Genomic DNA, 24,152 nt, shown 5'->3' on the forward strand with positions numbered 1-24,152 from the left:
ATATATATGTGCATATAAAAAAGGAATAAAAAAACTCTCAATGTCTCCAGCCACTAAGATGGTTCCCAGTATCAGCGCACAGCCACACTCACCGAGCCCATCATTTAACACTGACATGTCCTTTCTCCAGTACCACTGTGCCAGCATTCTCTAGCTCCTATCTGGTTTAACTCTAATGTAGCTGCTGCTTTCCAAAATACTCACTTTAAAAGTTTTGACTTATTATCACTCTGCCACAACTACAGGAGTTCACTATTCTGCTTACTGTTGTTTTTCATGGAGCTCAGTGCTGAGCACAGTGTGTGGACTCAATAAACATCGCTGAGCAGAGAAGTTCAAGAGTACATTACCAAAAACAAGTGTCAAACACAAAGTGAAATGGAAAATTAGTAAATGTTAAAAACTTGAATATTATCATCTGAATAGATTATGAATGTCATGAAAACAGTTTTGCTTTGATTTTTGTTATTTCCTATTTGTGTATTTGTGAGACAGGATTTCACTATGTAGCTCTGGCTGATCTGGAAATCACTATGAAGACAAAACTGCTCTTGAATTCACAGAGCTGCCTGTTTCTGCCTACCAAGTGCTGATATTAGGAAAACAAGTATTTTGATCTATTTTGTTGAATTAAGAATAGGCACAGTAGAATGCTGAATATAATTTTCATAATACAGCTAAACTCCTTAATGGTCGTAAGCCTTCAACACTACAGTAATATTATATATGACAGGTTGCAGATCAGCCCCTGGAGGTGCTTCACGTATGCCATGTTTTATTCCAACCTCAAAGAAGTGCTGATGAATAGTGAAAACACATGGATGAGCAGAGTACTGTGTGTTTGTGGTGTGGATTGAAAAAATAAAAATGAGTGGTGACCTCAGAGTAAGATCACACCCAGCTTGTTTCCAACTTGTGAAAACGAATTAAAGAAAAGCTTAGAGTTGGGTGTGGTGGTGAACATCTTTAATCCCAGCACTTGGAATGCAGAGGCTGGTCTCTGAGTCAGCCTGGTCTAAAGAGCAAGTTCCAGAACAGCCAAGCTTAGGCAGTAAAGGAATTCATCAAAAACAGAAAGCTGGTGAAAATGTAATTTGAAAGGTCTCTGAGTTCTAGGCCAGCCTGGTCTACAGAGCAAGTTTTAGGACAGCCAAGTTTAAGCAGTGAAAGGAACTATCGAAAACAGAAAGCTAGTGAAGATCTAATTGAACAAAGGGGCCATTTTCCAGCCCCAGGAAGCAGCAGAATTTGGCAGCTTGGGCCACATGGTACTGGTTTCAAGGATAAAAGAAAGGTGTTGTGGAAGCTTCCTCAGTGATTAAGGAAAGCTGCTGAGTCCAGGCATGTGTCAGGGGTCTCCCTACATGGAAGCTTAGAGAGGCCATTTCGTCAAGCTGTGAAGGTGAAGCCTGGATTGCCTTGGAGACTCCAAGATGTTAGAGATGCCAGAGCCATGGAATACCTGTCCAGGAAAGCTGCTAACAGGGATTGGAACTAGCCCAAGAGAAAGAAGTGTGTTACAGTCAGCAAAGATGAAAGGAGTTGGAGATCTGAAGAGCATTTTGACATCAGACATGGAAATGCAGAGTTTGAAGTTTGCCCAGCTGGTTTTCTGTCTTGCTTTGGTCCAGTATTTCCTCAATATGTTCTCTTCCCTATGTTTTAGAATGGTAATGTATATCCTGTGCCATCATATGTTGAAAATATATGATCTGCTTTTTGATTTTGATTTTACAGGTAATTACAATTAAGAGATTGCATGAATCTCAGAAGAAACTTTGAACTTTGGACTTTTAAATAAGTTTGGGATTGTTATAGAATATGAGGACTTTTGAAGTTGGACTGAACACATTTTCGCATTATGATATGGCTAAAAAGCCTTTGGGGGCCAGGGAGTGGAATGTGGCAGTTGGAAAGGAAATGGTCCCCAAATAGAGTGGCACTATTAGGAGGTGTGGCCTTATTGGAGGAAGTGTGTCACTAGGGAGGCAGCTTTGGGGGTCTCATATATGCTCAAGATACTACTCATTGTCTCAGTCTATTTCCTGTTGCCTGCATATCAACATGTAGTAGCTCCTTCTCCAGCACCATGTCTGCGTACATGCCGCCATGCTTCCCACCAAGATGATAATAGACTAAACCTCTGAAACTGAGCCTCCACCTCAATTAAACGTTTTCTTTATAAGAGTTACCATGGTCATGGGGTCTCTTCAAAGCAATCCTAACTAAGACTATTGTTTCCTAAATATATGGCTAAAAGCACCAAAATATTTTAGATGTATAGAAGAGGTCTTGAAATCTTTTAGCAGCCTATGTTTGTGCACTGGACGTACATATTCATGTGTGTGAGTTCATACGGGTGCACATGGAAGTGTGTTCATGAGTGTGGAGGTCAGAGATTGATGGTGGATGTCTTTCTCAATTGTTCTCCACCTTATTTTTGAGAGTCTTTCAACTGAACCTGGAGCTTCTCAGTTCAGCTAGACTACTGGGTAGCCAGTGAGCTATGAGTATCTGCACTGCAATTACGGAAGGATGACAACTATGTCTAGCACTTTTTCTACAAGAATTTGTGTACATGTGTGAACACTTGCATGTCAAACCACACATGTGACATTTAGACAACAACCCCTTGGGAGTCTGTTTTCTCCTGCTGCCATGGAGGATCCAGGAACTGAACTCAAGTCATTCAGTTTGGCCACAATCACCTTTTCCCCTAAGTCATCTATCCAGCCCCTACACTAACTTTTTTTCTGGATGTTGGAAGCCAAACTCAGATCCTGATGTTTTCGAGGGCAGGCATTTTATCAACTGAGCCATCTCACTTCACTGGTCATTCTTGTCTAGATTTGTTTCTTTTCTTCCCCTACATTAGAGGCCAAAACAAACAACCTGCAAAGGTTACTATGAGATGGGAAAATCAGCTAGGCAAAGGAAAAAAGCAACCTAGGGCAAGCAGTTTGCTTCTGTAATCATCAAGACTGCTTCTTCCCCGGGGGAAAGCTCTAGACAGGGGGGAAAGTCACTATATTCCCACATGTGCTTAGGTTCTTTAAGCGTGGTGACCACGCTGGCCTACCTAATGTAGAATTAGTGTCCTGGATATAAGCTGCTTGGGAATACAGTTAAAATTGATTTATGATCTTTCTTCATCTGCCAGTATAGGGAAATCTTTAAAACTGTCACTAGAGTGACCATAACAACTTTTAAGCAAAAATTTAATATGACAAAGTATTTTTAGAGAATCAAACTGATGTATGTGTGTATAAAATGTAAAATAGTGAATTGTTTTACCTGGAATGAGCCAAGAATATCCTTTAAGGGTTCTTCATAAAACTCATCTCTTCCGAAGAACAGGAGCAACTCAAAGAAACTCCTGAAAAAAAAAATGTCATTTTCATTGCTTTGTGGTTTTGTTCTACCAAGTTGTAACATCTATCTAGTACCAAGTATTTTACTTATAAATACTTGGTTTTAAAAAGCTCATTAAAGGACTAGGAATTTAGCTCAATTGTCAAAGTACTTTGTTAGCATGCATAAAGCCCCACCTACTTCAGTCCCTAGGACAACACAGAAGAGGTGTATTGGTACATGTTTCTAATCCCAGCACTTGGCAAGTGAAAACAAGATCAGAAGTTCACGGTCATCCTCAGTCACGTAAGTTTGAAGCCAGCCTGAATACATGAAACACTGCCCTCCTCCCACCCACCCACCCCCCAACCAAAAAACACCAGTGGGAGAAAGAAGGGTGAACAAGTGAGTGTACTGATGGGATGAATAAAGGCAAAGTTTATTATATCTGTGTATAAAAAAAATCTTATAATAAAACCCATTATTTTGTACAATGAATATACTCTAATAATGAAAAAAAGAGAGAAAAAATAATGAAGTTGCCACATCAGTTGGTTCTCCTTTTCACAAAGACTTCTTTGGAATGTAATTCAGACAGGATCACCATGCTACAACATGAAGTAGAACTTCACAAAATTGGAATGAGCTAAGGATGTAGCTCAGTGGTAGAGTCCTTGCCTAGCATGAGCAACACCCTAGGTTCAATCCCTAGCACCAGGGAGGAGAAAGTCTGTGATCTTAGTAAAAATTGGAATGAAACTTTCAAACCTCTTTATAAACTGAGTTTGGTAGTATATTAGTCTTCTGTTGACCTTTTAGCAATATTTAATCTACTCTTCACCAAGAGTAGATTCTATCTCAAAAACCATTTTTCTTTTTGCACTAAGACTCAGTCTCCCCATGCCCAAAGGTTAACCTCGAACTTCTGGATTCAAGAAACCTACCCATGTCAACTTATCAAATAGCTCTGATAGGTGCCTACCCAGGGCCATCTAAAAGCACTATACTTATTCATAAGAAGTAACTCTTCCTATTTTAAAATTGATTATAGCAATTCATTCATATCTCCAGGCTTCATGTGTAATTCTAATTTGATCTTTCTACATCTGCAGCTAATTCTTCTACTGGAGTCTTGAACCTTTCAAAAGTTATCCATGAAGGTTAGAATCAACTTTTCCCATACATATACTCTCTGTCTCTCTCGCTCTCGCTCTCTCTCTCACAACCTCCTATGAACTACAAGTGTTTGTTTCATTGCAACCTAGAATGATGAACCATTTCCAGAAGGTTTATAATATAATTTGCTCAGATCCATCAGGGGATCACTACCTAAGACAAGTATCACCTTACAAAATAAAATTCTCGAATAATAAGACATGAAAGTTTAAGTTACTGCTCAATGAAAAATAGATATATAAGCATTAAAATAACATTAATCTCATTGTAAACCTTCACCTGAGCAAACAGGTCCATTGACTGCAAACAGTATACTTTGAAAGTGATCTTTCTCATTAAGCAGTAGGTCTCCAGACTGGACTAAAATATTCATCAAACCATGTTGTAAACAGACGTGCCATCATTCAGGCATTGTTCTACTAGTAGAACTTGGTTGATACTTGGTAGAATCCATAAAGACCCTAGATTTTTCAGAAATGGTAGACAAGCTTCCACACAGAGTCACCAGCCACATTAGCTATTAGTAAGAGTCAGCTTGGCTTGGTACAAACCTTCTTTAGCCATTTGAACCTCACAGTTGGGCTTCTTTAAACTTTTTTCCTTGTTGGTTTTTTTTTTGTGTGTGTGGTATTTGCTCCGCCCATGACCATGGGCTATAAGGCCCAAAGGAGGCAGTGCTTCCTGCCGTTGTATGTTGTACGAGACCTCTTATAAGGAGTTGGAGAAGGGTCAGGTGACTCACAAGGCATTGGTTCTTGTAACCACTGCCAGAAGCACACGGCAGGAAGCACCACCTCCTTTGCCCCCCTCCCCCCATACCCCAAGGTCATGGGCAGAGCAAATACCACTACAGTTGTTCCTTTTCACTCAAAAAACGTTTACATGATCCTGCGTGTAGAGGTATACAAATCACTTATTGATAATAATCAGAAAAAACTTACTGTAAAATAATTCTTCATTATACATTTAATTTTACCACTTACTAAAGATAAAAGCAAATTTCCATACACGTTCTTTACTGCTACATAGAAAATTATATATCGGTTGAATATTTTATAATGTAGGACATAGAATAAGTTGTGTTCTTCAGAGTTGACTGATATTTTGGTTTTATAATCATCAATGTTGAGAATGCTCCTTAATAAAAATACATAGTACAAAATGACAGAAGTATGTTTGGGGCCTTTCAGAAATTGCGTTCAATCCCGTCCTAATCCCAAACCCAAATTCATTTATCATTTCTTTGTAAGATTCAAACCACCTCTCAAATAGCAACTATTACAGTCAAAAATTCTAACACAATACAATACAATACAATACAAAGATACACTAATTTGATACTTATATGCTGAGGAAGGGTGGGAAACTAAAGTCTTGTTTTCTAGAATTCTACCATTATGTTTCTCTAAGTAGAAAATTTTGTACATATAGTAAAAATGCTTCAATTTATAACATAAGTATTTTTTATTTTGAGCCAAGGTGTTTGAGGCCGCATTTGCTGGTACTGCATAGAGTGATAGCACAGTTAGTAAGCAGTAAGTACAACATAATGCATGTTGTATGTTCAGAACCAAGGCTGAAGTGAAGCTGTATGATGTAACACAGGTGAACAGTACCAGAAATACCTTGAATTCATCACACACTGAACTTGAATTAAGTTTTCTTCATTTCATGTTTACAAACTTTAATGTTTTCAATTTTTTCACAACCCTCCCATTAAGTTACCAACCCTGTGTGGTCACAACATAGTTTCAGAAACTATCCCCTAGACAGCATTATCTTCTAATGGATGGCTATTCCATCTACACTGAAAATCTGTTTAGCTTAACTACTACACTAAACAGCATGGCTTCATGTAACAATCTTCCAGTAGATGGGCAACATGCATGAACAGGCTACAGATTTCAGCACAGAAATGCGCAATATACTATTCAAAGTTAGATGCCAGAAACTAAAACCACAGTGTCAGTCTCAATGGTTAGTGTTTTTGATGAGTTCATTAGTATATTTGATATATCTGGGGAATGAAAAAGGGGCTGGAAATGTAGTTTAAGCAAAGCCCTGGATTTTCATCACGTTTTAAGTGCAAAATGCACAAAACATGAAATAAATATCAAAATTACAGATATGAAAATGCCAGTCATACTAGTGCCAATGAAACACTCAATTTCTAACTATGAACAAGATAATACATACAGGTTTGTTTAATATTGTCTTTAGGTACAACAAATACTGAAAAGAAAATATTCTAGTGCAATAGTAAATAAAGAACAATGTGCCGGGCAGTAGTGGCACACGCCTTTAATCCCAGCACTCGGGAGGCAGAGGCAGGTGGATCTCTGTGAGTTCCAGGAAAGGATCCAAAGCTACACAGAGAAACCTTGTCTTGAAAAAAATAAAAAATAAAAAATAATGCAAAGGGCTGGAGGTATAGCTCAGTGTTTGAGCACTTGTCTGGAAAATACAAGGCCCTGAGTTTAATCCCCAGTACTAGTGGCAATGGGGGTGGAGGGGAGCTGAGTTTAATAAGGAAATAGAATTAAAGCCAACAACTGCCTCCAAAAGCAACAAACATTTCTTTGTCTTCAGAGGGAGAAGAAACAGAAAAGTAGAAATCTACACGATGTATAGTTCTCTCTAAAATATAATTATGGAAGAGAATACATGCAAAATTGGAAAGAGTACTAAATAAGAGTTGATCAATATAATTAAAAGTTAAGACACAGTTAAGAGTGCTATTGTTGTAGAAAAGGGGTTCAGATTAGAACCTTTCCCTCTTCCTTCATGGGGCCTGCAAGATGGCTCAGTGCATAAAGGACTTACCAACAAGCCTGATGACCTGAGTTCAATCCCCAGGACCCACACTGTAGGAGAGAACACACTACCTCAGGTGTCCTCTGACCTCCACACAAGTTACACACACACACACACACACACACACACACACACACACACACACACACTCTCATACTCACACTCACATACACACTGTAATTTAAAAAGAAAACAAATGTACCATCATAATTATTCTTTCTTCCTTTGATTTACAAATTGATTGATACTTGCATCTACATTATAGTATAAGTGAATCAAATAAAACTTGGTTGCAATACAATAGAAAATCAAGTTTGAAATATAGTATAATAAAGTAAGATAATCAAAAAGGATTGGTGATCTACCATTACACATGTGGTACAGCCCCCAAATGTCTAATTGTTCTGAATGAGAAGCTAATCATACATACATACTGCAACTTGACATACTAAGACATACATGGGTATATGCTTTTTTTTTTTTGCCACTATACATATGAATGCTACTAGTTTAACCAGTCCACTCCTCTGGTAATATCTGTGAACCTGATGTCTATCAGGCAAATACTTAACAATGTCCTATTTGCTCATCTCAGTCTGCTATGCTAAAATCCATGAACATTCTTTCCTTGGTGAAAAAAAAATGCTGGGAAAGCAACATTAATATCTGAATTTTATATAAAACTGGTAGCTATCTGTTCTCAGTTTCATATGCCATTGTGTTTTATCTATGAAAGTTAGAAATTACAGCTATACTCATAGATTGTTGCCTTGTCCAGTCATCATCATAGAGGCATCTTCCAACAGCAGATGGGAATGGGTGCAGAGATCCAGAGCCACATATTATGCAGAGAGAGTCTAACGTGGAGGTCTCCATAGGATCCCTCACCTCGGAGATGAGGCAGTCACACCGAAGAGGGGGAGTAAAGACTGTAAGAGTCAGAAGGGATAGATGGCACCAGGAGAACATGGCTCCCAGAGACTGAAGCAGCAAGCACAGGGCCTTCAGGGGTCTGCACCATGTCCTTTGCATATATGTTATGGGTGTTGGCTTGGTGTTTCTGTGGGACTCCTAACAGTGAGCAGATAGATCTCTGACTCCTTTGCCTGCTCTTGAGACTCTTTTCCTCCTACTGGGATGCCTTGTCCAGTCTCAATATAAGGGCTTTCACCTTATCTTATTGTATATTGTTTTGTCCTGTTTGGCCATTATGGCTAGGAGGCCTGCTCTTTTCTGAAGGGAAATGGAGGGGGAATGGATCTGAGGTAGAGGGGAAGTGGAGAGGGGCTAGGAGGAGTGGAGGGAGGGGAAACTGTGGTTGGGGTGTACTGTATGAGAGAAGAATCTATTTTCAATAAAAGGAAGGGAGGGAGAGACGGAGGGAGGGAGGGAGAGAGTAAAGGAAGGAATAAATTGTTTAATCAATTTACAAAAGAAGAGAAAAAGACTAAATAGTCATAACTAGCTACCCGAAATTTGCAATCTAAACTTCTCGATCCTCAGTTTCTTTATCTACCAAGAATAAATTTTTGCAGTATACTTTAATTTAATATATATATAAAACTTTCATTTCTTTATAAAATACAGCTTACAAAGGAAGCAAACCCCAGTAAAGCCAGACATATTGTAGCTGCTGATTTAAAGTAAGTTTCTGCATAGCTCTTCATTTCCAAAACATTTGAAAAATACTCCTGTAAATAAAGACAGAATTCATTTTCATTCTCTGTAAAGATCCCCTTAAGGCTATAATTCAACTGTGCAGCCTAGAGATGGCCTGTCTTCCTATAGGCATAATCATGTTAATAGAGAATTTTGTAAAGATGGGCATATATAAATTATAGTAGCTTTCATATTTATATACAGCATATATATGCATATATTTACATGCATATAAAGCAGAGTCTTAAACACATAGCTCATATATATATATATATATATATATATCTTTTCAACTGAATAAAAGTTATACATACATAATATAAACTATGAAACAGAAGTCTTCAAACAGAAACTAAATATAATGAATTCTGTGAATATTCTGACTTTCTGTATAGGTACTCTATGTGGCTATGGGAGCCTCTTCTGCTGCTCCATCTAGCTATTCCTCACGTTCTTTCAGAAGTCAAGTGTTAACTCAACCAGAAGATTTCCCATAGCATCCAATACCAGGTAAAACCTTTGCTATGCCCCTTCATTATACACTGTAATTATCTCAAAATTACAATTACATAATAGTATAACTGGTGATTTAGTATCTCTAAACTCTCGGCCAGATTTTTAAGAATAAGACTTATTTGTTTCCAACTCTGGCCTAAGGAAAAAACACAGAGCTTTACAGGAAATAAAGAATAGTTATGGACTTCTATAATTTTCTGGTTATTTTAGAAAAATAAAATACCATCATCACAAACTTATTACTATTTTAATGGAACAATCATTTTGCTGTTTCTCTATTTTTCTTCTAGTATGGAAAATACAGCTCTCTTTTCTATTACAGTAAATTCCAATAATAAACTTTTCCTTTTAAAACACAGCACAACTTAATAAGCAGTTCAAATAACTAATTCTTTCACCCAGCATTCTCTATCTTACATAACATTTGATTTTTGTTTTTTGAGAGAGGGTTTTATGTAACCTATGCTGGCCTCAAACTCCCTACATAGGCAGCGATGACCTTCAACTTCTGATTCTCCTGCCTCTATAAGATACATGCTGGGATTGCAGACTAGTGTAATCACACCCTGGGCACATAGTTTAAGATTTGATTCTTAAACTATTGTATTTTATCTGAGCAGCAGTAAATATGCTATCAAACAATAAAATAAAAATCACTATATAACATTTTAAATAATGGGAAAGGGGGGCTCTAAATAGGGAGTGGAATAAATACAGGAGGGAGGATATAATAACAGTAGGGATGTCTTAAAAAATCATACTATTAACTATCTATCTAAGAAAAACTATAAGTCTTTGTATAAATATGAATAGTTTAAATGAAGTTTTCTCATATGGGCTGACAATACTCCCTCCAAGAGCCCAAGACCACCTAATAAAAAACCTCAATACCAAGAAATGAGAATGAATCCAAAACTATTCTAGTTAGGAAAGCTCAAAGTGATGACTGACTCCTTTTCTATATATGAGTATGAGTTGTTGGTCAGGGTTGTCCAAGACACTCCCCAAACATTAGAGACTATTGCTATTGTCCTTGGTCACCTCAGAAGTAGAATAGAAGTTTCTATTTCTGAAGACCACCATGCACTTCAGACACATGGCTCAAAGGCTCCCTGAGCTTGAAAGAATTTGAGTGTTTCTTCCCTGAGGATCAGCTTTCATATTAACAGAAGGTGCCATGAAAGCTTCCAAAGGAGGAAAATCAACCAACAGTCCTAACCCCACTATGATGCCTATGAACCACATCAACAACCAGCACAGCACGATAATCCTAAAGGTGCATTAGCAGCACACATACCTTGGTGGTAACTAATAGCTCTCTAATTGGCCTCATGACCAACTCAACAAGAGGGAAATCATGCTTAGTAATGAACACCTAGCCAACAACTCAGGGTAAGTGAAATCATGGATCTTGAAGGAGAACCTAAAACTACTACTCTACTAAAGCAGCTAATTCCCAGCACAAAGCCCAGTGTATAATTTTAACTCAATGTTACGTACAAGCATTTTTTAAAACCAGGAGTTTCCTAACCTCCTTTTGGAAAGTTTTAAGGTCCCTCTCTGCTTATTACCATGGCCTCAATTACCATACCCTGAGACTTACCGTTAGAATTTTCCAAGGCCACCTGGAGAATTAAAACCCAGAAGAATGTGTGTACCACAAATCCACTTCACCCCAATAAAAGTAAAATAATTCTTAAATGTTGAAAATTAAAAGAAAATAACTGAAGTGAAAAATGGTAATTTCTTTTTGAGGTAAGACATTAGGAAAGGTTCTTTCCTCAGAAGAAACACCAAAAGCCAATATATCAAAGCAAAAAACTGAGTTGATAAGAAGTAAAGAATACTTACACAGCAAGACTACTCAAAACATACTGCACGTGCTCACATTCATCTGGGAAGGATGCGCTGGCTGAGGTGAAACAGCAAAGTGCAGTCTGAAGAACCTGAAGCTGTGGCAAAGGGACCTGCCATCGTCCAGCATAATCTTCAACCACCTTATAGAGAAGTGATTTAAAAGCACATTACTATGGAGAATGGCGCCAACTTGAAATTTTCCAATGCAGACTAAACGTAAAGGATATGCGGAAACATTAGCTCTGTGTGAACGCAAATGCCTGAGAAGGAAAGAAAAGCATCCTATACTGTTTAGCTCATGGTATAAATCTGAAAATAAAATCAACTGTCTTTGAAAGTGGAAAAGAAATGCATTAAATGAATATATCCATCGACTTAACAAAAGATAATAAATTTGCACAAGAAAGAAGGAAATTAAGTAAAATCATATTATAAGATTTTCAAAAGGAAAGAAAAGACATCAAAACTAGTTTCTAACAGAAATCAAATAGCTACACATAAAAGCTTGAAACAAACTCCAGATTTAGCACTATCATTATCAAATATACTTCTGAAAGCATTTCAACCTAAAAAATAATTTTCACATGAAAATATTCAACTAAAATCTAATATATGAAATAAAGGACTTCAGTAAATCAAGAAATATTAAAATATTGATTAGATATTAGGCCTGTCTCACAGGAGGGGCTTTATACCTGGTACAGTAAACCTGGTCAAAATCCCATGACTGGGAAGAACATAGGCCTTAGTGGGGAAAACCTACTGCTTTTTTTTTGGCGGGGGGAGTGGGTTTCTAAATACTTGTGTGTATACACACAAAACAGAAGCACAAAAGTAGTTGAACTATATCAGCCTCCCAAGTCCACAGTGCAGGACCATGGAAGTAGAGGGGGAAGAAAGATGTGAGAGCCAATGGATGGGAAGGAGAACAGAAACGATGCCTTCTGGAGATGACATGGATGTTACACACAGCAGCTATGGTTTCCTACACAGGACCTATACATGATCCAACATGGGTAGGAGAGGGGCTCGCAAGGTCCCTAGTGAAGACTTGTTAGCAGCTGATGGCTGCTGAGGGATGGAGAGTCACCCTCCTTTGAGTACTTGGCTACTGGGAGGTTGCCCATGCCCATTTATAGTCCCACATCATACATATAGGTAACACTAATTGGACTCAAAGAGTTATTAATAATAATTTTTAAAGGATGACATAAAAGTGAGAGGGAGACTAGGTCGTATGCACTTGAGGGAGTTATAAATGGAGTGGTAGATGTATTATAATCACTGTATAAATACATGAACTCATAAAACAAAAAAACTTTTTTGAAAAAGTAAAGACAAAGTTGTGTGGTGATGGTATATATCTTTAATCCCAGCACCTGGGAGGCAGAAGCAGGCAGATCTCTATGAGTTCAAAGCCAGCCTGGTCTACAGAGTGAGTTCCAGGACAGTCAGGGCTACACAAACTCTGTCTCAAAAAAAAAAAAGGAAGAAGGAAAGGAAAAAAAACAAAAAGACTACACCACATTATCTCCATAGCAACTATGCTTTGAGGTTACTGTCATTAAAACACTGTAAATAACTCTTTGAACTAAGATATTTGCAACATTTAAAATTAGCTGTGATTTCATATTTTAAATATTCTGTTAAACTTCATTCTGCTAGTTTACACAAATAATATGCAGCAGTTTCCAGTTAGCTTTTTTATTTTTAAAAGGTAACTTTATCCAGATGCAATCAATTTTTTCTTACATTCCCACAATATAAAAATATTTTTGTTTTTTATCTATACTTTGTATAAAGTAAGGACCAACTTTCTTCTTTTTCACTTCTGTAGCCAGCACTTTCTATGTACTCAGGAAAGAGCTAGAAAGCCTATACCGAAAACTATATACTAGAAAGCTAATGAAAAAGAGAAGAAGGGTAAACACCAAAACAGCAGTCAGAATTCTCACTCTACTTTTGTTGTATTTTCAAACTCTGGATAGTATGACTCTTTTTCACTACATTCTTGTCTATAAAATATGAACTTAGTCCTTCTCAAAATATACCATAGTGAAGACAAATTCCAACTCCTCCCCAAAAAGTCACTTAGTCCACGGGGTGATGTCTGCAATGATTAGTGAGATCCTACCAGCTGTAGGCTGTTGTTGGTTGTTTTTGCTCTATTGGGGAGTGGGGGGCTGCCACCCAACTCCCAAATAAATCACACACAAAGACTTATTCTTAATTATGAATGCCCGGCCTTATCTTGGCTTGTTTCTTGCCAGTTTTTCTTATCTTAAATTATCTTGTCTACCTTTTTTGTCTGGGCTTTTTCCTTTTCTTACTTCTGTATATCTTACTTTCACTCTAACTCCATGGATGGCTGGGTGGCTGGGTGGCTGGTCCCTGATGTCCTCCTCTCTTGTGTTTTCTTGCTCCTTCTCTCCTCCCAGATTTCTCCTTCTATTTATTCTCTCTGTCTGCCAGCCCCACCTATCCTTTCTCCTGCCTCACTATTGACCTTTCAGCTCTTTATTAGACCATCAGGTGTTTTAGACAGGCAAAGTAACACAGCTTCACAGAGTTAAACAAATGCAATATAAAAGAATGCAACACATCTCTGCATCATTAAGACAAATGTTCCAGAGCACAAACAAATGTAACACATCATAAAATAATATTCTACAACAGTAGGCCAAGGTTATCTGTACAGATTTTTTTCCATGTTCCTCCTCAAGTTCTCTACATTCATTGTACATGAGGCAGGTCAGGGCACCTAAATGGAGGTCGGCGTAAAGATCTGGCTTTCCTATTATAAATAGTAAAGGTTTTACATCAACCGTGATGTCAATTTTCATTTATTACCCAAACTAAGGGAGAGAGTAACATACTGTTTGCTTCATAAATTCTCAGATTGGTGCCTGGAATACAAATATATGCACAATTTAAGATTAAATTAAAATGAAAGCTAAAATAAATCCTAACTCTCGATACCAGGTTTGCTCAGTCTCCAGATGAATTAAATTTTACAAGAGATGATACACTTACACTCATAGTGAGAGAATTAAAGAAAAGTAAGAAGGCATGCTTACTAAGATGGGGAAAAACCTGGGCTTCCTTACAGAGTATACTAGAGAGTATACTAAGTCTAGAGAGAGAAAGGGAGAACAAGGAATATATACACCACACCAAACTGTTCTCAAAGATGGAATTAGGGAAGAACAAAACACTAGTTGCTACCCATTAGGAAGATGATTTCAAAGGTACCTAATAACTCAGTGATGATTTCACTGATGATTTCAAAGGTAAGTAACTGAGGAAACGAAGCTAACTATAGGACAGAAATCTCAAAACTGAGTCAGAGTGGAAATTCAACTATGATAAAGTGGTCTTTTATAAACTGATAGAAAACTGATAATAAAAGAATGTAGAAAACCTCACCTTGAACACTGAGAAATCTATAAAAGTAACATAAAATGTGTACAGTTCTGACAGGTAGCAAAAAAGAGAGATTCTATAAAATCACCTGAGCATTTCAAGCACATTTTGAGTTACTAGTTAATACCAATGGCAATTATATAATCAGCATAGTGTCACAAGGAAAGGCCTAGGGAGAAGAAAAGCAACAATGAAGAGAAAGTAGGAGATCTGCTTTAGCCAGTAAGATTTTCATAATTGAAGAAGATAAGAGTGAGTAAATTTTGTTTGATCCTGAAGATGTCTTGACTCAAACTCCTTGACATTTTAGTCTCTTGGCATCACAGAAGTATGAGACAGTGGGAGGAGTAAAATGCAAAGAGAAAGGAAAAGGAAGAAGGAGGGAGGCAGGGAGGGAGGGAGGCTGGCCAATTCACAAGTAGTCTAAAAAGTACAAACAAAACTCAGTGACGCTTATTGAAGTGAAGCATCCTATACCTACTACCGTTCACAGAAATGTGACAAAGGGGATGTTTATCCTGCCAATAAAGTTAAATTATGTAGGACTTAGAACAATTAAAAGAAAAGTAGACAAAAAATTGAAAGGAATATATAGAATAGACAAGGTCAGTATATTGTTCTTGCAAGAACCCAAGTTCAGTTCCTAGAACCCCCATTGGGTAGCTCATAACCTGTAGCTCCAGCTCCAGGAGATCCTACAGCCTCCTCTGACTTCTGTGGGCACTTGCACTCACACGCACATATCCACAAACAAACACAATTAGAAATAAAACAATGGGGGCGGGGGTTCTTAAAAAAAAGGCACTCCATTAGATTCCAAAAAAAAAAAATATTTCAAAAACATCTAAAAGAACTTCATGTTTTGGTTATTATGTAAGTGATGTGAACATGGAGCAGAAGATTGCTTTCATGATTTAGTTCAGTAAGTTTGAAAATGTCAGGATGCAGCGACAACCCAAGTCTTAGCACCAGGCTGAAAACAGACATGAGACCGGACACTGGGCAACTGGAGGACAAGAGCTGCACCTGGGGTTCTTCAGACAGTACGTGCTGTGCTCCACGCACATGCCACACTTACTCTAGCAAAAAGTACCAGGACCCCACCGAAAAACTATGATTAAAGTCCTTAGTATGCCCTCCTGCTAATGTAGGAAACACCAATTAAGACTTCGTACCTGTGGTTGTAAACCACTGAGTTCGTAGAAGTTGTAAAGGAACAATTCAAACTACTTGCAGGAATGCAAAAATGTTTGGGACAAGAAATCTCTGCTCAAAAGGAACATATGTATGTATATATACACACACACACACACACACACACACACACACACACACACACACACACACACACAGAGTGGCATAAACCACTTGGTGAAGCTTTCGACTACAATTTAAATGCAAACAGAGGAGAGAGAGCTCAGTCAGGAAAAGGCCTGCCACCCAGGCACGAGGACCTGAGTTCAGACCCCTAAACTCACACGCAAACTGGGCACAGCAGCATGAGTCTGTAGCCTTAGTGAGAGACAAATCCATGTCCAGTGCTCTCTACCAGCTCTCTCAGCCAGCCTGAGTTCCAGCTTCAGTAAGACCCCGTTTTAAATTATGGTGGAGCCAGGCATAATGGTGCACACCTTTAGTCCCAGCACTCAGGAGGCTGACAGCCTGCTTTCAGTGAGTTCTAAGGCCAATCTGGTCTACAGACAGAGTTCTAATCCAGCCAGAGCTACATAGAGAGATCTTGTAGTTTAAAAGAAAAGAAAAATTGCTGGACAGTGATGGCACACGACTTTAATCTCAGTACTCGAGAGGCAGAGACAAGCGGATCTCTGTAAATTCGAGACCAGCCTGGTCTACAGAGCGAGTTCCAGGACAGGCTCCAAAGTTACACAGAGAAACCCTGTCTGTGGGGCGGGGGTGGGGGTGGGGGTGAGGGGGGGGTGGGGGGGGGAGATTAAGGTGGAGCAACATTAAGACACCTGAAGTTGGCCTCTGCCCCCCACATGTATATATGTGCACATACATGTAAGTAAATAAACATTATGGTTTCAAATAGTTGATAATGACTGCTAAAGCTGGAAACAAACTTACTTACTTCATATAGTTTTTGATCTGTTTTGATTTGGATATAAAGTATCTCCCAAAGCCTCATGTGTTGGAATTACAAGAGTCTTGACCTAATAAATTCATTAATCCACTAAGTTTCATAATTTGATGGCATTATTGAAAGTTATCAAATTTTTCAGAGGTGGGGCCTAGGTGGAGAAAATAGGTCATTGGAGGCATGTTGTTAATGACTGTATCTTGTCATTGGCTCCTCCCACCTGCTCAGCTTCCTGGCTACCATGAATTGAGCAGCTCTATTCTACCAATCCTCATCTCAGGCCCTAAGCAATATGGCCAGCCAACCACGGTCTGAAATCTCTGGTAACAGGAGAGAATTCAATTAAACAAACTGATACGTTAATCAGTAGATTAAATTTGATACATTTAATCAGTTAAACCAAAGCTATTCAACCCCCAAATTAAAACCTGAAAGGAGCCGGGCGGTGGTGGCGCACGCCTTTAATCCCAGCACTCGGGAGGCAGAGCCAGGCAGATCTCTGTGAGTTCAGGCCAGCCTGGGCTACCAAGTGAGTTCCAGGAAAGGATCCAAAGCTACACAGAGAAACCCTGTCTCGGGAAAAAAAAAAAAAGTTCGGTAAACGCAGGGTCTGGGATTGATGGACCCTAGTCCCACAAGGGGGCAGCCAAAGGAAAATGCAACCAATTTGACTGGGTATATGGTAACTCCTACAGAGCCTGAGCACTAGTGAAGGAAAGAAAACAAGTTCTGCATTTCAATAGACACATCAGCTACTTTAAACTTCATTGTTCTTACACCAGGAAGAACATCCTCAAATTAATAAATATGTTACGTACCTACATGACACATTATCGCTAGATGATAAACAATTTCTGGTCTTTCTTAAAAGAATATACTAATAGTTGAAGCAGGAATATATTAACTCTCTGAGCCAGCAAATCATCTGACTCATTCCATTTCTTACTTGTTTCTTCTACTGTTTATTAACAGCATATCTCCAGGTATTCAGATTAGAACCTGGTGGAATTTCAAGAAATTCTTTTGGGCATCTTCTCCTCACTCACAAAATGCTAACGTTTCTAGTAACTGTCCTCTCACTCCATTCACTCTCACTAATCTGTCCGGCTTTCAATCATTTGTTTTCTAGCTACTCAACAACGGTATCCTTTTTTGGGTAGGCTTTCATACTTTACCTTCTCTAATAGATCTTAAAACATTTAAGGTTCCCAAAAAGATGGCTTTGCTTTAATCTCTGTGCATACTGTTCCATAAAATTCAAACTCCTAAGCCAAGTTCTAGATGAATTCATCTTTTCAGTCTGATGCTGTAAGTCTTAGAGTCCATTGAGGATAGACTCCTCCCTCAAAGTAAGCTTTGCATTGTACTTCCTGTTTCCCTGGTAACTCTAAAAAGGTAAACATATCAGCTTTGCCACTCTTGGGCCTCCTGGTCAAAAGAATAAAATAACTCTGGCCCTGGGTGGAGACCATGACATTCTGATCTGTTCTAAAGATTAGAACATTATATAGTATTGTCTCTTTTAAGAGGCAATCCAGCTAAGCCTGTCAATCACCTGGCCAGGAGTCCATGCCACAGGAAATTTGATTTACTTGAAAAAAATGCTAAGAGGAGGAGAGGAAAAAGCATACCTATTCCTTTTCTTCTGTATCTTCTTTCAGACAGTGATCAATCCCTAGATGTGTTAACCCTAACTCTCTGGGCTGTTCCCTGTCTCTGAAGTTTCTCCCTTTCTGCCAGGCAGCTGTTTACCAACCTTCACTGCTGCACATGCCAGCTTTCAGACTCTTTAACTCAAGTAGCATGGCTTTCTTCTTCCTCCTCTCCACCTCCCTCCTTCCAAAACTGCTGAGATTTACAGCTTGTGTGTGTTGGTTTTTTTCCTCTAAATTGCTGATTAAATTGTTTTTAGGCTTTCCATTCTTTAACTGAATTCTTTGACTAGCAAGACCCAGTTCACACTAGTCCACATAAGAATATGGACATCTCATCATGAAAAGCATGCGTACTTAGACTCTGGTTCCAGTTTCAATGTACATTCAATGGAATGTAAAGTAATGAATGTATATCTGCTCTTTTTATAAACACAGGATGGCACACATGAAACTCAAGTAATAATTTTTTAAGCATTGCTTTTAATATTCTCATAATTGTTGTCTACTTAATCTTTAGACCTTGTTCCCACTTTGATTACAAGTTATACACATATATTTCTTTATTTAATTTGAACAACATTTGAGAAAAAAATTATCCAGCATTAATTTACCCACCTATAACCACTACTAACACCTTGCTATACTTCTGTATATATCTATGTGTCTTAAGACTAGGTGCTTACTCAGGCATGGTGGAGCACACCTTAATCCCAGCACTCAAAGAGTAGAGGCAGGCAGATCTGTGTGAAATTGAGGCCAGCCTGGTCTGAAGTAAGTTCCAGGATAGCCAGGACTACATAATAAAGAAATAAAGAAATCCTGTCTCAAAAAAAAAAAGAAGAAAGGAAGAAAAGAAAAGAGAGAGGAAGGGAGGGAGAGAGGAAGGAAGGAAAGAAGGAAGGAAGGAAACGTGCTTTACCTATCTAAACCTCAGCTGCATAAAATAAACATAAAAAGTGCTTAACAGGGGTGGTGGTGGTACACGCGTTCAATCCCAGCACTCAGGAGGCAGAGGCAGGAGATCTCTGAGTTCCAGGCCAACCTGGTGTACAGAGTGAGTTCCAGGCCAGCCTGGTATACAGAGTGAGTTCCAGGCCAGCCTGGTGTACAGAGTGAGTTCCAGGACAACCATGGCTACACAGAGAAAACTTTTCTTGAAAAACCAAAAATAAATACATAAATGAATGATGAATAAATAAGTAAGTAAAAAAAATAGTGTTTAATATTGTTGCAAATAATAAATAAGAACCTAAGACAGAGTGACCCTTTTTTTTTTTTTCATAAGACCAGCAGGTGGCTTAAGGGCTGCATACATTCTCTACCCTAGCTGGCCGGCGGTCCTGAAGACAACATGAAGACAGTGGCAGAAAAGAGATGAACCCAGGAGCAACTGCCCCAATGCTGACTTGCAAACAGACAGGCAGCGTTGCTGTGCCACGCCATGGGCAGCAGAGGTTCACCACTGTGCATGTTTGGATTACTGCTGGGGTATGTTTCTAAGGCAAGAATCTGACTTGCAAACTTCAACGTAGCTCATAAAGAAAATGGAATTCTAACATTTTAATTTCAGAAGGCTCGAGACTTCAAGACATCCTCTTTCTAGTGAAATATGTCATCTCAATATTCTTTAAAATACTTCCTTTGCCCTTAAATTCCAGATGTAAATACAATAGGGATGAGCTGATTTATAGTCAAACTGTGTATTCCCACTACAAATGAACTGTTTCATTTGATTTTTTTTTGCATTATTGTATTTTCTAGGTTGCTACATATTAATTAAAACATCAGTTTTCTGGATAAAAATGTTTTAGGTCATGAGAGTTGAAAGAAAGTTAAAATGCACAAATTATTTTGCAAGTGTCTTAATTATGGTCCAAAAGATTATGGTGATTTTTGATCCTTCAGAGGACAATGAGAAACAATTTTACCACCATTATATACATAAAACATGTACAAATTGCCAGGCGGTGGTGGCTCACGCCTTTTATCCCAGCACTTGAGAGGCAGAGGCAGGGGGATCTCTGTGAGTTCTAGGCCAGCCTGGGCTACAGAGTGAGTACACAGAGAAATCCTGTCTCAGAAAACCAAAAAAAAAAAAAAAAAAAGTACAAATTTTACAAACTTATAAGTAACATCTATAATCTAGAAGATCAAAGGTAATAGTTCCTAAAGGGTGCTAAACTGAAAGACAATAAAGGAAGAAAAACACATATCCACTTTATTTAGAGTTGGTAGAGACTTTTAAGGTATTCTAAGTAGCATGGACAGATAAAACTTTCATCATTTATTAACATTTAAAATCTTCCATATTTTCCTCTTTTAAAAAGATAATAGACATAATTTCTACTGGTCTGGAATCATCACAACGTTTACACTGAGACTAACTCCTGCCATAAACCACTGCTTTTGGGATACATGGGTCTTCACGAAGGTTTATAGGGGACATGGAATAAGAGTTAAGAATTATTTTTTGTAAGAAATTTCAGAAAGCTTATGTTTTGGGTTTGGGGGTTTGGGGGCTTTTCTGTTTTATTTTGCTTTGTTTCTTTTTTTCTTTTTCCTCCCTTTTCCCTTTTTTTTCCCTTTCCCTTTTTTCTCTTCCACACGGTAGTGACTGGAATGAAAGTGTTTCCCACAGGTTCCTCGGGTGGTGGTGGTGTCTGGGGAGGTTAGCCAGTCCAGCCTTGCTGAAGGAGAAGGGTCGCTGGAGGAAGGATCTGCCAGTTAAAAGCCTGCGCCCCTTCCAGCTAGCTTGTTTTCTGCTCCTGCTTGGATCTGAAGCTGTGGTCTCTCAGCTGTCTGCTCCTGTCCCCATGCCTGCTGCTTGCTGCCATGCCTCCCAGACATGATGGAGTCTTGTCCCTCCGCAACCGTAAGCCCAAAGAAACTCTTTCTTCCATGAACTGCTTTGGGTCCTGGTGTTTTATCACAGCAACAGGGAAGTAATACACACATTGATGAACAGCTGCAGTTTTGTTGTCTTGTGTTATTTATAAAACTGGTGTCCATGACACTACTTCTACTCAATAATGAATTTTAAACACTATAACATATGTCAAATGCTTGTCTCATATAGAATACAGTTTATATGTCTACCATAGTAGCCAAAATGTACAGGCTGGTTTTGAGTAGTAAGACCAGCCAGGCTATATATAGTCTGATTATCACATACTAGCAGCATAACTTGGCTAAATCATCTCTCTCTCTCAATCTTAGTTCTATTATCTATAAAATGAAAATAATGGCACATACCATGAAAGGCAGCAAATTAAATAAATGCATTACAATAGGCAAAGCAATTACCAAATCTCTGATGCATGGATAACACTGAAAATAGGAGTAATATGTATACATACATAGAGTTCAATCTAAAAAAATGTTCTGGATATTTAAAACTGCTTTAGTTTGAATATCTCTTCTAAAGTTTGTGTTCTGGAAACTTAATTTACTTTCTCATGGTGTTTGCAATGGGGCAATCATGATAGCATTAGTGGTTTTACATTCCTCCCCCCCAAAAAGAAGAGGAAACCCTAGTATACATGCTCCCTTGCTCTTGACACAATGTTTTCCACCGAGTTTTGATTCAGTAAGAAGGCCCTAACCAGTGCTGCAGCTTCTAGTCTTGTAATGGCTAACTTCCAGAATTGAAAGAAATCTTTTGTCTTTATAAATTACCTAAGTCTGTGGTAATCTATTTTAGCAACAGAAAATATACTAAGACAATATTAAGTTTTTGTTATCATAAGTATTTTTTAAATCATTGTCCATGCCAATCAACACAATAACATTAAATAGAATTTAGAACATTTAAACCTTATAGTAGTGAAAATACCCTGGAAATGTCAACTTTAGTAGGAGAAATATTTATTAACAAACAGAGTAGATATGTATTGGGATAGTGTTGATCAGCAATTTTCTCATAATTGAAAGATTCCTTCCTAGACTCAGGAAGTAAACAACCCTCCTAAATTCAGCAAAGCTGAAGCTTACAAGACTCCCAAGTTTATACAGACAGTTAACTTCTTCAAGAGGAGACTCTCCTAATGACTGAGCTATCTGCAAGTTATGACGGGGTCTCCAAGGATGCAGCCTTCATGAATCATCACCATAGGGGCTAAGGGCTCAGGAATGAGTCATCCATGCTTCTGCACAAAAACCCCTATTCCATACTCTGCTAAATAACCTTAATAAACTCATTAGTTGGGCAAGTTTGACTTTGGTAGAATCATTACTTTAGTCTGTCACTGGTTCCCTATCTGGAGTGAACAGACACTTTTTCATGGCTCTTCAGGAAAAGTTGACACAACAGATAATGTAGATTAGACTACCACAGATTTCCACAGTATACAGAGCAATGCTCTGCACCTAAACACAAATCACTACCGACATCAGCACTTCTGTATTATTCTTTCACTTCTCTCTGTTGTTTTGTCCTACATGAAGCCAGAAAACAAGCCTGCCCACCTTTTTTCTTAAAGTTAATTAGGTGATCAATTATACAGTATGTCCCCCATTCCTGCATCTGGGAGTTATGTCCTCCTTGCCTTTACTGGGACAGATGAGCACTGAGAGTGTAAGGTACAAACTAGTGCCACTCTATATCCAGTATCAATAAACTCAAATGATCCTGTCTATCAATTCAAACTACCTCCTCAAGCAGCTGCCATTTTAGACCTCTATTCTCTATCTCCAGGCACCCCAACTCTCCACAAATCAAGTTTTCTGCAGTTGGTAACCACACTATCTTCTTGAAACTAAGGTAGTTTGTCTTCTGTTCCCTGGTTTTCTCCAATAATTAACTCTCCTCAGACTTCATTTACAGAATAGTCTTCCCATGGACCATTTGATTTTGGAATTCCTCCAAGAGCTTCAGTTGTGATTCCTCGTCTTATGAACCTAGTTGTTATTTTCTCCCTATGTGAAAATAACTGGTATCATATTATATCTGGTATCAAATACCATCCACATAGCTACAAAAAACAGACTTCCCTTGCTGAGTTGTGATTTCTGGATGCCCAGCTATCTTTGAACTCAACTTAAATGGGGCAATATACTGTAAATTTCATGCTTAAACCAAAGAACTTCAGCAGAGCTCAACTTGTGTAAGAATCCAAAAACAGTCATGTCTATTAGCTCCATGTATATAACTGTACACCTCCTTCTCAAGAAGCCTTTATAAACATGTATCAACACTGACATCAATAGTTTGTCTACTACATAGATGAGGAGAGTTTTCCATTCTTTTCTGATTCACTGCTGGTTTGAAGTTGATCATATAGAGTATTAATGTATTCAACTTTAGAATCTTATATATCACTTTTTCTCGCATTTGTGTTGGTACTACTTACTGCTTGACCATCTCCTGAGTCCCTTACCATTCCATACTAATATGCACCTAAAATGGCAGTCAATCAACTAGATTATATTGACTACTAATTTACTACATACTAATTTCTTGTTTTTTTTCTGCAGTACCGGGAATTTGTCAGCTTAGCTCTCTACAGCTAAGCTCTATCTGCAGCCTTTTCTTCGTTCTCACATTTTGTTTTCAGACAAGGTCTCACTAAGTTGCCCAGGCTAGCTTTTCAGCTCCTTCTGTA

The 24,152-nt window shown here is 38.3% G+C and overlaps 1 protein-coding gene and 1 long non-coding RNA gene across 3 annotated transcripts in view; one reads left to right on the top strand and one right to left on the bottom strand.

Annotated features, from left to right (window-relative positions):
• The window catches only part of LOC128112152 (uncharacterized), a 48,797-nt gene extending 28,225 nt beyond the window's left edge, over positions 1–20,572 (top strand). Inside the window, exon 3 of the long non-coding RNA XR_008218860.1 lies at positions 19,880–20,572. This is a non-coding gene — a long non-coding RNA (uncharacterized LOC128112152). The remainder of the gene's footprint in view (positions 1–19,879) is intronic.
• Positions 1–24,152, bottom strand: part of Znf654 (zinc finger protein 654) — a 54,089-nt gene that overhangs the window by 21,283 nt on the left and 8,654 nt on the right. The window contains exons 2-3 of one of the 2 annotated variants that reach the window (XM_052740963.1): positions 11,368–11,513; positions 3,295–3,376 (exon numbers count right to left, since the gene is read on the bottom strand). In XM_052740963.1, the coding sequence (XP_052596923.1) occupies positions 3,295–3,376; positions 11,368–11,513 (228 nt within the window). Of the gene's footprint in view, positions 1–3,294; positions 3,377–11,367; positions 11,514–24,152 lie in introns of those variants that run through there. The other variant, XM_052740964.1, reaches the window with a different exon arrangement.

Source organism: Peromyscus californicus, unplaced genomic scaffold (assembly GCF_007827085.1).
Source record: "Peromyscus californicus insignis strain IS unplaced genomic scaffold, ASM782708v3 Scaffold_16__1_contigs__length_79575227, whole genome shotgun sequence".
NCBI classification, from domain to species: domain Eukaryota; kingdom Metazoa; phylum Chordata; class Mammalia; order Rodentia; family Cricetidae; genus Peromyscus; species Peromyscus californicus.